We start from the raw sequence: 15,721 nt of genomic DNA on the forward strand, positions 1-15,721 counted from the left end.
CCATGGAGGTGTTGATGATACCTTGAATGGAAGTACCTTATTTCTAATTATATCCAGACTACTTAAAAATCGTTTCACCCGAAAGCCATAAGGTTGAGGAGATTTTGGGTGCAACTCAAAGTATGATGCGTGTCTTACAAGGCTTGCAGTCTGAAAGGCTAGAGAGCTAGGGAGTCTTTGCAATCTAAACCAATACCGAAGAATGGAAGACATTCGGTAAAGGTCTAGAGGTAACTCTCCAGCATCAACAAGGAGACTTGGGATAGGCGAGGTTTTAAAAGCTCCAGTAGATAATCTAATACCTGCATGATGTATCGAGTCTAATATTTTTAACCGGCTTGGGGTGGCTGAAGAATATACCTCACAACCATAACTAATTTTGGAAAAAATCAAGGCCTTGTATAATTTTAAAATAGTATTGCGGTCTGCCCCCCATGATGTATGGGACAATACTTTTAAGATATTCAGAGCTTCAACACATTTAGCTTTTAATGCTTTTAAGTGAGAAACCCATGTAAGCCTACAATCAAATATCAAACCTAAAAATTTTGCTTCTCTTGCACATGGTATCCGTTGACCTTTAATGTATATATCCGGGTCTGGATGTACTCCCCGGATACGACAAAAATGGACAATGGTAGTCTTACTTGTCGAGAACTTAAATCCATTCATGTCAGACCACTGGATAATTTTATCAATAGAGTGTTGGATTTTTCTCTCAACCATTGCCATTCTAGTGCCAGCAAATGATATTGAGAGATCATCCACAAATAATGTTGAGAGAACATCCTGGGGAATGGCTGAGGATATCCCATTAATTGCTAGTGCAAAAAGGGTTACACTCAGCACACTACCCTGAGGAACTCCTTCTTCCTGGCACTTACTCTCTGATAGAGTTTCCCCCACTCTCACTTGAAAAACTCTTCGTGAAAGAAATGCCTGAATAAATAGTGGCAGCTCTCCTCTCAATCCCAATTCATGAATGGTTTTAAGAATACCATATCTCCATGTGGTATCATATGCCTTTTCAAGGTCAAAAAATACTGTAACATGGTGCTGTTTGGAAGCAAAGGCTTCACAAATAGATGACTCAAGTCGTATCAACACATCAGTCGTTGAGTGCATTTTTCGGAATCCACATTGAATCGGTGATAAAATACCTTTCTTTTCAAGGTACCATATCAGCCTTGCATTGACCATCTTCTCCATGATTTTACATAAACAAGATGTCAATGCAATAGGACGATAGTTTGCTGCTAAAAACTTGTCTTTACCGGGTTTTAAAAAGGCTAAAATAATGGCTAGTTCCCAAACACTTGGGTAGCTATGATCATGCCATATTCTATTAATAATGCTTAAAATAAATAGCTTTGTATTAAAATGTACATGTTTAATCATTGCATATGGAATTCCATCGGGTCCAGGGGCTGTATCGTTGCAATGAGCAAGTGCGGAATCAAATTCTCTTTCAGTGAAAGGAGAATTATACGACTCTTCCCTTCTTGTTGCAAAATTTAAAATTTTCTTTTCTTCAGTGCTCCTATACTGGTGACCAGGGGCTCCTTCACACTTGCTGGATACATTTGAAAAATGATTAGCCAGGGCATTGCTAACTTCATTTGCTTCAGTTACATACTGGCCATTCACCTTCAACACTGGTGGTGGGTTGGGGGTGAATTTGCCAGCTATCTTTTTTACTTTCCTCCACACAGAAGATGGTGGTGTTCTACTGTTAATAGAGGAAACAAAAGACATCCATGACTGGCGCCTTGCTTCTTTCATGGCACGACGGAACTGTGCTCTACATTTCTTGTACATTATTAAATTCTCATCAGTTCTGCGTCTACGCAATCGTGTTAGAGATCTTCTTGTGGCTCTGTGGAGTGCAGTTAGTTCTGAAGACCACCACGGGACTGGTCGTCGTTTGAATAACCCTGTTGTTTTGGGAATTGAATTGACTCCTGCTGTATGAAGAGTTCCATTCAGTAGGTCTATGGCATCATCAACACTTTCAAACTGTTCTGCTCTCCCTTCGATTTCACTTAGCTCACAAAATTTAACCCAGTCTGCCTTGTCTAGATTCCAACGTGGCGATCTTTGCAAAGGCGGACCCTTGTTGGTGTTTATAATGATTGGTGCATGATCACTAGTATGCCAATCATCTAATGTCCTCCAATCAAAATCAAGAAGGCAGTTAGAGCTTGCAATTGAAAGGTCAATGCATGACAAAGTACCTGTCTGAACATGGAAGTGTGTGGGCTCTCCTGTATTAAGGAGTCCCACATTCTCATTCTCCACAATTGATGAGATAATATTGCCCCTTGTGTTGGCCAAAACATCACCCCATAAAGGATGTCTACCATTCATATCTCCCAGTAAGAGAAAAGGTTGAGGGAGTTGTTGAATGACCTCTGCTAAATCATCATATAAAATATTATCATTTGGAGGTAAGTACAGAGAGCATATTGTATATTTTCTCCCTATATCAATTTGTACAACAACTGCCTGCAGGGTTGTACGTATAGACATGGGTATTTGGGGAACATCTCGACGAATGTACATGAGACTTCCGCCATGGCTCCCTGCTTGTTGATTATATGGTGTTCTATAGCTAACATACTCTCGAGGACTAGGAGTGTTAGAATCAAGCATACTTTCCTGTAGACATACAATTATGGGGGAATGCTCATGAATTAAGAGCTTAAGTTCTTCATATTTCGCCCTCAAACCCTGACAGTTCCATTGCAAAATGGAGGAGAAAACTATGGATTATTTCTGGAAGACATCTTGGATGAGGTCTTCCCATTAGCAGTTTTTAATGTAACATTATTACCAGTAGGTTTCTTCAGAGGTGGTCTTGTTATGTTGGGTTTAACGTTGGTGATTTTCTTTGTATTCTTTTTATCTATTTGTTGAGGTGGATGGTGGACCTCAACTTGAATTTCTGATTTATTCAGTCCATCTTCTGGTTCATTAGAAACAACAACAGACAAAACATCAACTTTATTTGATGTCATAACCTTAACGTTTCTAATGGAGGGTGGAGAGAGAGATGGAGGTCTCTCTCTTTTGCGATTAATAGATGGTGGGATTCGAGGTTTTTGCACCTTTCCCACAACAGGTGCATCAGGTAAGTTAGTCTTAAGTGGAACCTCCATCAGATCAGGCAAGGACATGGCCTGAGAGAGGTTTGCATTACTTTTTGTAATGGCGGCTGAAGGCTGTACAGCAATGGGCAATGACCTAGTGTTAATACACCGTGGTAAAGCCTCAGGAGGTGATAAGGTTACCTCGTTATTTGACATTTTGTCAGATAGTATACTTTTTTTGGAGCTATTGGCAGTGCTAGGTTGGTTTGATTTTAATGCCTTAGCATATGTATTTGATTTATTCAATAATCTTTTGGCATGGGTCACACTTATGTGTTCTAAGTTTGATTTGTTGAGGGCAGCTTCCTCCAACTTATATAGCTCGCAAATCTTGTCTGTGGATTTGTGATTCGAGCTGCAATTTAAACACCTGGCTCCAAGTGCACACTCTCCATGGTAAGATTTGGAGCAAATACCACACATCTTCTCATTTTTGCAAACTTTGGACGGGTGCCCAAATTTAAAACAATTAAAGCATTGCAATGGCTTCTGCTTGAAGGGTCTTACTTTAATCCTTTCGTTCTCGATAATAATATGAAAAGGTACATCAGCATCCTGGAACGTAAGGATTATCATTGATGTACCTGGGACTTTATGAACTTTCCAAACATTTAATGGACACATGGCCAGTATCTCCTCCTCTGTAAAATCATATAGGTCTCTGTTAAAAACTACGCCCCTTCCGTAGCTAAAATTTAGGTGGGGTTTGACATCTAACTTAATGTCATCATTATTTATTTTCATATTGGACAATATTACCGACTGTGTACTGGATTTGGCATGGATAAGGAAACTATTTTTTCCGAAACGAGATATATCGCCTGGTGCAATAGTTCCTATTTTTTTCTGAATCAATTTGCATATTTTAAAATAATTCCCTGTAACCCCCTTTGATTCAGCTATAAGCCACATCGGTGGTTTTGGATTTCTCTGGGAGGGCATGACTAAATCTGTGCCTTTTTCCAACCAATCGGCAGGCCTGTACACATCTAAATCTTTTGGTACCTTATCGCAGAGAGCAGCCGCGACATTCAAGTTATTAATTTTAATATTATTCAAATTACTTATTGCACTAAATGCTTCGTCATAACTACTATAAGATATCCATGAATCCCAAGTTTCAGCTTCAAGTTTCATCCTTATTTCTTTTATGCATCCATAGCATTCAAATGCTTTACATAGATCATCATAATTTGTTTCTATTGAAATTTGTGTAACATGGAGGATTCGAAGTTTCCTCGTGTTACCCAAATTACTCGATTTAGAAATATCAGTAGACTGGTCCTTTCCCGTTCTGAGGTCATCAACAGAGCTATCCCTTATCACATTAGCAGAGGTCGTCAACAGTGCCGGGGGAGAGTCAGCGTATCCAGGGGATGGGGGTTCGTTCCTTAAAGAATCCATAATAGTAAAGAGAGGGAAAAGAGTTAGTTTGATGTACCTGCTCGAGAATGTTAGGCCATCACGCGTCGGAAAGGAAATTTGCACTCTCTACTATCGGCACAATGAGAGTATACTTCCCAGATGGTCCACTCCATACCCTACCCGAAGGATAGCATCAAAACAGATATAGAGGCACAGGTGTAAGCTGAACCCGCCTGTTAGGACTGAGACCAAGAAATTATGGAATCATCCTCCCCATATCTATAATGACGGGCTTCCGGCCAAAAGCCGAGAGTCCTACCCCAAGCATTGGATCCCCCTGGATTCCGAAGACCCAACACTTGAGAATAGTTCCGCCAAAAAGGTCCAAACCATCTTCGGGATGGCTGAAATCATCCAATACTCTCATATATAGCTTTGAATGCAAACACCTCCCAACCGCGATACCTCCTCCCACTCATCAAAGCAGGCAGCAATAAAGGATGTATGAACATCCCCGCCGGGGCTACAATGGATGTGAAAACATCCAAGCCATAGGAGAAAAGAAAAAAAAAAAATAAATAAATATATATGTACTTAATATATACACACATATAATGAGGGAAATTTTTCTCATAGAGTTTGGAAAGAAAGACTAAAGAAAGTTTGTGAAATTAGGATAAGGTTGAAGTAGTATTGAGAAAAAGAAAAAGGTAAAAGAGAGAAATTTAGATTCGAACTGGGGGAGCAATTTCCCCAAGTTCGAGAGCCCTCTTGCCCGTCACCAAGTTTCAGCACGGGAATTAAATGCCGTGCTGAAGCTTAATGACTTCATCAAGGCATTCTCTCATTAAGAGGGAGATGCCTTAGGAAAAAGATAGGCCCTCATCTTCTCGCTTGGAAGGTAGGGGCCTGAAGTATTCTTCTGAAAACCCCTCACCCAGGTTCGTAACTTTTCCCTAGCTGCGTCCCTTGACTCCGCCGACTTAGGGGTGTCAAATGCCTCGATAATCACGTTAGAACATATGGTACATACCTGAGGGTCCCAATACTGGAGATCACCTCTGGAGATTGCGCATACTGCATGCCTACTACACAACTCATATCCACAGAAGTTCTTGCTGCGGACATTGCAGAACATGCTCCCGCACTTCGGATGGTCCTCCTGTAAGAAAAGAAATTCCACGAGTATCAGGTGAAGACATATCACTGGATAACTTATGAATAATATATATATAGCTTATAACTGTTAATCTAGAAAGGAAAGCAGGAAAGAGACATACTTGTATTTCCTGCCCAGCCAATTGCTGTAACCTTCCAGATATCAAAACTTTCAGGTTAAGTCTCATTCTAGAATAACCTTCATTATATTTTCCAGAGGAAATTAGGTGTAGCTCACACCATGGTAAGAGTTTTAATATACTGGATAATTAATAAAGAAAGAGCTCACTTTCTCTATCCTGTACGGTCTCAACAAAAGGCTGTACAAGGCAACACCAAGTATGTTGGAAAAACTTTAGTGTTACAATATATTCTATACTATAGTTTTCTCCATGCAGTAAGTACTATACTGTAAAAATACTGGCTACTGTATGCTGTATAATATGTCTGCCGGCCGGCTGGCACGTACCTGGGTCTAGTTCAAAGGTATACTACCTTCAGACTACTGGGCGGCAGATCACTGGTTCAGTATGTATGTGCCGGCCGGCAGAGTGCCGGCCAATGAGAAACAACAGCACCCGGCTGCCGGCCACTACTCGTAGTGGCCGGCAAATCTTATGGTGTGCTGCCGTTGCCATCCGGCAATGGTAGGTGATACCTATGACGGCCGGCAGTAAAACAGAACCAGTGAACTTCCACCCGCCCGACTAGATGTAAGAATATAAGGCGGCACTGCCTTACAGCCTTCCATCCAGAAAGAGTGAACATAAGGAAGGGGAGAATGTAATATTCAGGCTTCCTACTATCCACTGCCTGCCGGGCTTTACCGACAGACAAGGATGGTAGACCAAGGGAGGTCTGGGGAACACTCTAAAGAAGTTAGGCCTCTACCGGCCGGCAGGCAGAGGACTGAGCCAGTCCCACATCCTAACCTACTCTAGGTACAGATGTAGAACGACGGCCAAGAGTTGTAATAGCTAGGCTATTGCTATTACTAAGGATAGAGGGGGGAAAGGGGAAGAGGGTCCTACAAAATTTGTTCTAGTATGAGATTGACCCCAGAGGCTAAGAAAGCTCATCCTAGCCTAGGGTTTATCTATAGGGAGAAAGGTCAGCAATACTTGCTACCTTCCTCAATACCAAAACAAAGTTTGAGGTTGCTATTTACTAGAAATGGAGAATCTTATCCTCCAATCCGAAAACAACAACACTGGACTAGTCTGCTAGATCACTAGAAGAAGGAATCATCTCGTACAGAAACCTTCGGATGTGGTCTAGAGAGGCTAAGCCTCCTATGTCTGTACCTAACCTAGCAAAGGAATCTCATTCTCTAAGCTAGGAAGATACAGACCCCAGACTAATTACTCTGATGTTCTGCTCAAACCTGAAACCAGTCACTCTGGTTACAGGATTAGGGCAGAAACCTCCTAGTATAGTTATACCTGAATATTATTCAGTTAAAACCACTAGGATTAAGCCTAAGGCTTGATCAGAGGGAAAAGGGATTGAACTTAGTCTCCAGGGGAGAAAAGAACAACCGGGGAAGTGTGCGAAAGTATACTAAAGCCCCATAGGCTACTAGCCTAGGCGCGGTGAGAATCGATTACCTAAATCACCAAAACTCTCTCATATACAATCTTGGAAGATAATTATTCAACAATATCTTATATGTATAAATATGCCTATAGCTTCAATAAATTTAAAACATTCGGAAATCCATATATCATGCATGAAAGTATTAGGGCCAAACGCCTAGGCTACGAAGCCTAGCGTAGGACAGGATCGGTTACCTTAATCGCCGAAACTGAATATACTAACGGCATCATATAAAGAATTCCCATCATAAAGCTGAATAGCTAAATTTATTAAAGCATATACACTGGGAACGTCGCTCTGGCTAACTAAATGTCTCATGTATAGCAAGCGACAGCGTCCAGGACGCCTCCAGTAGGCAACAGCTCTTGTTTACGATAATATCACTTTTGATTTAATTCGAAACACCAAGAGCTTACATTTATACACAATAAAGATAATACTCAACTTTCCAGAGGCAGAAGAGGCTGGAAAAAGCATCATAATGTTTAAATAAATCCAAGATTACGAGAGAATCGCAAGGGAAACACCGAATAGTGGAGCTACGCGATAAGGAATAGAGATGGCGCCGTCGGCGGCATTATGTACACACTCAAAACGGGATAGGAGAGGTACCTTATTAACGGCTCTCCTTTCATTCTAGCTTTTCGTTTTCTTACCACCTTGACTCCTCGAAGTGTTAACTCTGTTCGGGGTGAAGATAGCTATGTGGCGTGTCAAGAATACGTCCTCTGATATTATGCGATATCCCATATAGATTTATTTAGGGATATTCGCTCCAGGAGTTAGAATTCTGGATACCTTAAGGTAAAATTCTCTGGGAATATCACCATAGTCAAATATACCTAAGGAAGCTACCCTAAAGGAACTTCCATCAGGACAACATGGCCTGAGCCCAAAAAAGTATTAACAGCAAAACGAATTTCCAAGGTGTTGACTCAATCAACGACAGGTTATTTCTGAAGAATGTTGGGTATGGTTCTGGTAACCTATGAGAGATGGCGCTCATGTATGACCACTTACTGTCATGGCGGCGATTGCCGCCAAATTGAATTTCTGTCGTGACGCGTCGAAACGCGGAATTTAAGCTATATATATGTAACTACTAGGGAAGTTATATATTTAAACACTTTTTTTCTAAAGTTTTTTATAACAGGTGCTTGTGACCTTTCACCACCGTAAATAATATTCTTATAGTATAAAATATAATTCTTATCAGTGTGTCAAATAAGCACACAAAAGAATAAGGTAAAGAGAGACTCCTTGAGAGCTGTCTGAACAATCAAAGCTGTGTTAAATTTTTTTCTTGATCAGGACACATTGGTACGAATGGAATAAAGGTAAGCTGCAAAAATTGGAATGGGTTTATCAGGGACGAGTAGTACTATAAAGGGAGAGGATATGTAATGGCTCCTCACCTATCCTCCTCCTTAGATTCCTAGACTGGGTTAAGTCTGTTTGGGGTGCAGATATCTATGGTTATCTACGGATACGTCCCTGATTATACACGATATCTTAGGATAGTCGTTCTGGGGGTTAGAACCCCGTGATACCTGACGGTAATTCTCTTGTAATATCACTCACAGGAATATTATACAGTAGGAAGCTGCCCGAAGGAACTTCCATCGGGACAACATGGCTCGAACCCAAAAATAGATTTTTCCTACATCAAAATCTGTTTCATGAATAATAGGTTTGCATAAAAAATGTTTTATGCTACAACAAAATTGCTTTTTTTAATAAGGCACTCATGCTCTATTAATATACTATACACAAATACAATAATCATAAAGAACTCATGAAGAACAAAAAAGAAATCCAAATATGATAATCAGGGATGAACACCTTATAGCTCTGAATAACATCCAAACAGTGCAACTGCTTTTGTTATTTAGTGCTACATTTGTGAGACATCTTGAATTGAACGATCTTAACTTTATATACACAACTAAACAATGGTATCTGCAGCCTAGGTTTAAGTTAAACAATATTTTATACCTGCCACTAAAGGCATGATATACTACTGTACTGCACTACAATTAAACAGCCATAACTGCTTACCTGATATATGTCGTCAGGATAGAGATTATGTGAGCACTGATGCCTCCATGGACTCCAAAATATGAACCCAAGTAAATAAAGACTGAACATGCTCGTTTTCAAGTAGGTGCTAAAGAATGGTTTATCAAAACCACTGTCATGGAAAATATACTGAAAAACAAAGAACAAATATGCATATTAAAAGCTAATGACACTCCTTAATCATTAGAATACAAAGCAGTATATGATTCATTTATGAAATATAATTGTTATAGGAACTAAGAATTCACTTTAAAATGTTATTTTCATTAGTAAAATAAATTTTTGAATATACTTACCCGGTGATCATGTAGCTGCAGCTCTGCTGTCCGACATTAAAAACCTACGGGCGGAATACGCCAGCGATCGCTATACAGGTGGGGGTGTACATCAACAGCGCCATCTGTCGAGTAGGTACTCAAGTACTTCTTGTCAACACAGAACCAATTTTCTCCTCGGTCCACTGGGTCTCTATTGGGGAGGAAGGGTGGGTCCTTTAATTCATGATCACCGGGTAAGTATACTGTATTCAAAAATTTATTTTACTAATGAAAATAACATTTTTCAATATTAATCTTACCCGGTGATCATGTAGCTGATTCACACCCAGGGGGGTGGGTGGAGACCAGCATACATGTTAACATTAGAAGCTAAGTATTCCGTATTTCATTTTAGCAGTTATTGAAAATAACAAACATAAAATTAATAAGTACCTGGTAAGGAAGTCGACTTGAACAATTACTCTGCCTTTTTAAGTACGTCTTCCTTACTGAGCCTCGCGATCCTCTTAGGATGCTGAGCGACTCCTAGGTGCTGAAGTATGAAGGGCTGCAACCCATACTAAAGGACCTCATCACAACCTCTAATCTAGGCGCTTCTCAAGAAAAGAATTTGACCACCCGCCAAATCAACCAGGATGCGAAAGGCTTCTTAGCCTTCCGTACAACCCAAAAACAACAATAAAAACATTTCAAGAGAAAGATTAAAAAAGGTTATGGGATTATGGGAATGTAGTGGTTGAGCCCTCACCTACTACTGCACTCGCTGCTACGAATGGTCCCAGGGTGTAGCAGTTCTCGTAAAGAGACTGGACATCTTTAAGGTAAAATGATGCGAACACTGACTTGCTTCTCCAATAGGTTGCATCCATTACACTCTGCAGAGATCTGTTTTGTTTGAAGGCCACTGAAGTTGCGACAGCTCTAACTTCATGTGTCCTTACCTTCAGCAAAGCATGGTCTTCCTCATTCAGATGAGAATGAGCTTCTCTAATCAAAAGTCTGATGTAATAAGAAACTGCGTTCTTCGACATCGGTAAAGCAGGTTTCTTAATAGAGCACCATAAAGCTTCTGATTGTCCTCGTAATGGCTTCGTACGTCTTAAATAGTACTTAAGAGCTCTTACTGGGCATAGTACTCTCTCTTGTTCGTTTCCAACCAAACTGGACAGACTTGGAATCTCGAACGATTTGGGACAAGGACGAGAAGGGAGTTCGTTTTTAGCTAAAAAACCAAGCTGTAAGGAACATGTAGCCGTTTCAGATGTAAATCCTATGTTCCTGCTGAAGGCGTGTATCTCACTGACTCTTTTAGCTGTTGCTAAGCAGACGAGGAAAAGAGTCTTCAAAGTGAGATCTTTAAAAGAGGCTGATTGAAGCGGTTCGAACCTTGCTGACATCAGGAACCTTAAAACCACGTCTAAGTTCCAACCTGGTGTGACCAACCGACGCTCCTTCGAGGTCTCAAAAGACTTAAGGAGGTCCTGTAGATCTTTGTTGTTGGAAAGATCTAAGCCTCTGTGGCGGAAGACTGCTGCCAACATGCTTCTGTAACCTTTGATCGTAGGAGCTGAAAGGGATCTTACCTTCCTTAGGTGTAAAAGGAAGTCAGCTATCTGAATTACAGAGGTACTGGTTGAGGATACTGAATTCGCCTTGCACCAGCTTCGGAAGACTTCCCATTTTGACTGGTAGACCTTGAGAGTGGATTTCCTCCTTGCTCTGGCAATCGCTCTGGCTGCCTCCTTCGAAAAGCCTCTAGCTCTTGAGAGTCTTTCGATAGTCTGAAGGCAGTCAGACGAAGAGCGTGGAGGCTTGGGTGTACCTTCTTTACATGCGGCTGACGCAGAAGGTCCACTCTTAGAGGAAGAGTCCTGGGAACGTCTACTAGCCATTGCAGTACCTCGGTGAACCATTCTCTCGCGGGCCAGAGGGGAGCAACCAACGTCAACCTTGTCCCTTCGTGAGAGGCGAACTTCTGCAGTACCTTGTTGACAATCTTGAACGGGGGGAACGCATAAAGGTCTAGATGGGACCAATTCAGAAGAAAGGCATCTATGTGAACTGCTGCTGGGTCCGGAATCGGTGAGCAATAATTTGGGAGCCTCTTGGTCATCGAGGTAGCGAACAGATCTATGGTGGGCTGACCCCACAAGGACCATAGTCTGTTGCAAACATTCTTGTGAAGGGTCCATTCTGTTGGGATGATCTGACCCTTCTGGCTGAGGCGGTCTGCCATGACATTTATGTCGCCTTGAATGAACCTCGTTACTAGAGATATGTTTCAATCTCTTGACCAGGTGAGGAGGTCCCTTGCGATCTCGAACAACGTCATCGAATGAGTCCCTCCTTGCTTGGAGATGTACGCCAAGGCTGTGGTGTTGTCGGAGTTCACTTCCACCACCTTGCCTAGAAGGAGGGACTTGAAGCTTCTCAAGGCCAGATGAACTGCCAGCAGCTCCTTGCAGTTGATGTGCAGTGCTCTTTGATCCGAATTCCACGTGCCCGAGCATTCCCGACCGTCCAGTGTCGCACCCCAGCCCGTGTCCGATGCGTCCGAGAAGAGAAGGTGGTCGGGGGTCTGAACAGCCAGTGGTAGACCTTCCCTGAGCAGAATGTTGTTCTTCCACCAAGTCAGTGCAGACTTCATCTTCTCGGAGATAGGAACTGAGACCGCTTCTAGTGTCATGTCCTTTCTCCAGTGAGCAGCTAGGTGATACTGAAGGGGTCGGAGGTGGAGTCTCCCTAACGCGATGAACTGGTCCAGCGATGAAAGCGTCCCTATCAGACTCATCCACTGTCTGACTGAACATCGGTTCTTCTTCAGCATGCTCTGGATGCATTCTTGGGCTTGACTGATTCTGGGGGCCGACGGAAAAGCCTGAAAAGCTTGACTCTGAATCTCCATACCTAGATATACTATAGTTTGGGATGGGACGAGTTGGGACTTTTCCATATTGACCAGGAGACCCAATTCCTTGGTCAGATCCAGAGTCCATTTTAGATTCTCCAGACAGCGACGACTTGACGCAGCTCTTAAAAGCCAGTCGTCCAAATAGAGGGAGGCTCTGATGTCTGCCAAATGCAGGAATTTGGCAATATTCCTCATCAGTTTGGTAAACACTAGAGGTGCCGTGTTTAGGCCAAAGCACAGGGCTTGGAACTGGTATACCACCTTCCCAAAAACGAACCTTAGAAAAGGTTGGGAATCTGGGTGGATGGGGACGTGAAAGTACGCGTCCTTTAGGTCTAACGAGACCATCCAGTCTTCCTTCCTGACCGATGCTAGAACCGACTTCGTCGTCTCCATGGTGAACGTCTGCTTGGTGACAAAGACATTTAGAGCACTGACGTCTAGCACCGGTCTCCACCCTCCTGTCTTCTTCGCCACTAAGAAGAGACGGTTGTAGAAGCCCGGGGATTGATGGTCCCGGACTATGACTACCGCTCCCTTTTGTAGCAAGAGAGACACCTCTTGCTGTAAAGCTAGCCTCTTGTCCTCCTCTCTGTACCTGGGAGAGAGGTCGATGGGAGTTGTTGCTAGAGGGGGCTTGCGCAAGAATGGAATCCTGTACCCCTCTCTGAGTAACTTCACAGACTGTGCGTCTGTGCCCCTGTTCTCCCAGGCCTGCCAGTAGTTCTTGAGCCTGGCTCCCACTGCTGTCTGAAGAAGGTGGCAGTCAGACTCTGCCTCTTGAGGACTTGGAACCCTTCTTCTTGTTGCCACGTTGACTATCGGCACGAGTACCTCTTCTGCTGGAGGTTCTGCCACGAAAGGGCGGAATGAACCTAGACGCTGGTGTGTCCATCCTAGGTCTAGGCACGGAAGGTAAAGCTGTGACTTTACGTGCGGATGACGCCACCAGGTCATGAGTGTCTTTCTGGATCAACGAGGCGGCAATCCCCTTGATCAACTCTTCAGGAAAGAGACACTTCGATAGCGGAGCAAACATCAGTTCTGACTTCTGACATGGGGTGACTCCCGCCGACAAGAAGGAGCAAAGGTGATCCCGCTTCTTGAGAACTCCAGATACGAAAGAAGCCGCAAGCTCGCCAGACCCATCCCGTATGGCTTTGTCCATGCAGGACATGATGAGCATGGCAGATTCCTTATCCGAAGGGGAGGTCTTCCTGCTCAACGCTCCCAAACACCAGTCCAGGAAGTTAAAGATCTCAAACGCACGGAAAACTCCCTTCAAAAGATGGTCCATGTCCGAAGAAGTCCAGCAAATCTTGGAGCGTCTCATAGCCAGTCTGCGGGGAGAGTCTACCAGACTTGAGAAGTCGCCCTGGGCAGAGGCAGGAACTCCCAAGCCGAGAACCTCTCCCGTGGCATACCAGACGCTAGATCTGGAAGCAAGCTTGGCCGGGGGAAACATGAAGGATGTCTTCCCAAGTTGCTTCTTGGCCTGCAACCACTCTCCCAGTACCCTTAAAGCTCTCTTGGACGAGCGAGCGAGTACGAGCTTCGTAAAGGCAGGAGCTGCTGACTGCATGCCTAAAGCGAACTCAGAGGGAGGTGAGCGTGGAGCTGCAGACACAAACTGGTCCGGATACAACTCCTTAAACAGGGCAAGGACTTTCCTAAAGTCTAAGGAGGGAGGCGTAGTCTTGGGTTCATCTATGTCGGAGTGTTGGTCGTCCAAATGCGCAGCTTCGTCGTCATCAGAGATTCCTTCATCCGAATGCTGAGGAGGAAGCGGCAAAGGAGGAGATAAAAGCTGAACGGCTGAATCCGGCAGCACGGGTGCATGCGTAGCTGCACTGGATCCAACGTCATGCCGCTGTTGGTCAGTCTGAGAGCTGGCAACAACCAAAGCGGAGTGGTGGTGCGTGGTGGGGACCACCGTGGGTTGCGGAGACTGACGCACCGCGTCAAAACACGGCAGCTTGACTCCACCTTCCTGCTGATGCGGTAGCTCACGCACGTCAACGGAGGGTGCCGCACGTCGGCTAACGTCAACATGCGTCTGGCAGGGTCGACTGCGCATAGGTGGTGGAGCTCTCACAGCCGGAGTGTGGGAGCAGGCAGCCGCAGTGTCATCTGGGCGCACAACCATGGCAGGTTGTAGGCTAACGGGTGCAGCGTCAACCTTCTCAGCACGATACTCCTGCATGAAGGAAGCTAGCTGAGTCTGCATAGACTGCAGCAAAGACCACTTAGGGTCTACAGCGGCTGGTGCGGCAACAGACGGAGTGATTGCCTGCTGCGGAACCACTCTACCTCTCTTGGGAGGTGTGCAGTCTTCGGAAGACTGCGGCGAGTCCGAACTGACCCAGTGGCTACACCTGGGCCGTTGGACTCGCTCGGAAGGGACCTTGCGCTTGAGAGGTCGTGAGACTTTGGTCCAGCGTTTCTGTCGAGAAACTTCTTCCGCAGACGAGGAATGAATGGGCTCACTCGTCTGTTTGTGGGTGGGACGATCTCGGCAAGATACGTCCTCAACCACGGAGGGAACGTCTGTCCGCTGATCAAGGCCTGTCGAACCCTTTGGTCGTACGACATTGCTTCTCCCCTGGGCTTGGGAGCTTGCAAGAGGTCCCGGACTGGGAGGACGACAGGCACGAACAGACGCACCCTCATGCGTAACACTGACACTTTTCACTGCACTGACACTCACTTCACTTCCCACTGCACTTTTACCTTTCAACTCCCTGACGTCAGCCATAAGTTGATTGCGGTCATTCGCCAATGACTCAACTCTCTCACCAAGAGCCTGAATGGCACGCATCATATCCGCCATCGAAGGTTGATGAGAGCTAGTAGGAGGGTCGGGTGTAACCACTACAGGGGAAGGAATAGGTTGTGGGGCATGGGGAGAGGAAAAATCAATAGAGCGAGACGAACTCCTCCTGATCCTATCCTTCTCTAGCCTACGTGCATACTTAAGGAATTCTTGAAAATCGAATTCCGAAAGCCCAGCGCATTCCTCACATCGATCTTCCAATTGACAGGCTTTACCCCTACAATTGGAACAAACGGTGTGCGGATCGATAGAGGCCTTCGGAAGACGCCTAGAACAGTCCCTAGCGCTACACTTCCTGTACTTGGGGACTTGAGTAGGGTCAGACATCTTGAATTAGTCAAAGGGGGGAAAT

The 15,721-nt window shown here is 44.2% G+C and overlaps 1 protein-coding gene across 2 annotated transcripts in view; it reads right to left on the reverse strand.

Moving 5' to 3' along the window:
• The window catches only part of LOC137657709 (solute carrier family 35 member F5), a 128,919-nt gene that overhangs the window by 79,731 nt on the left and 33,467 nt on the right, over positions 1 to 15,721 (reverse strand). For both annotated transcript variants that reach the window (XM_068392145.1, XM_068392136.1), the window contains exon 3: positions 9,327 to 9,476. In XM_068392145.1, the coding sequence (XP_068248246.1) occupies positions 9,327 to 9,476 (150 nt within the window). The remainder of the gene's footprint in view (positions 1 to 9,326; positions 9,477 to 15,721) is intronic.

The sequence above is a fragment of the Palaemon carinicauda genome, chromosome 1 (assembly GCF_036898095.1).
Source record: "Palaemon carinicauda isolate YSFRI2023 chromosome 1, ASM3689809v2, whole genome shotgun sequence".
Lineage (NCBI taxonomy): Eukaryota > Metazoa > Arthropoda > Malacostraca > Decapoda > Palaemonidae > Palaemon > Palaemon carinicauda.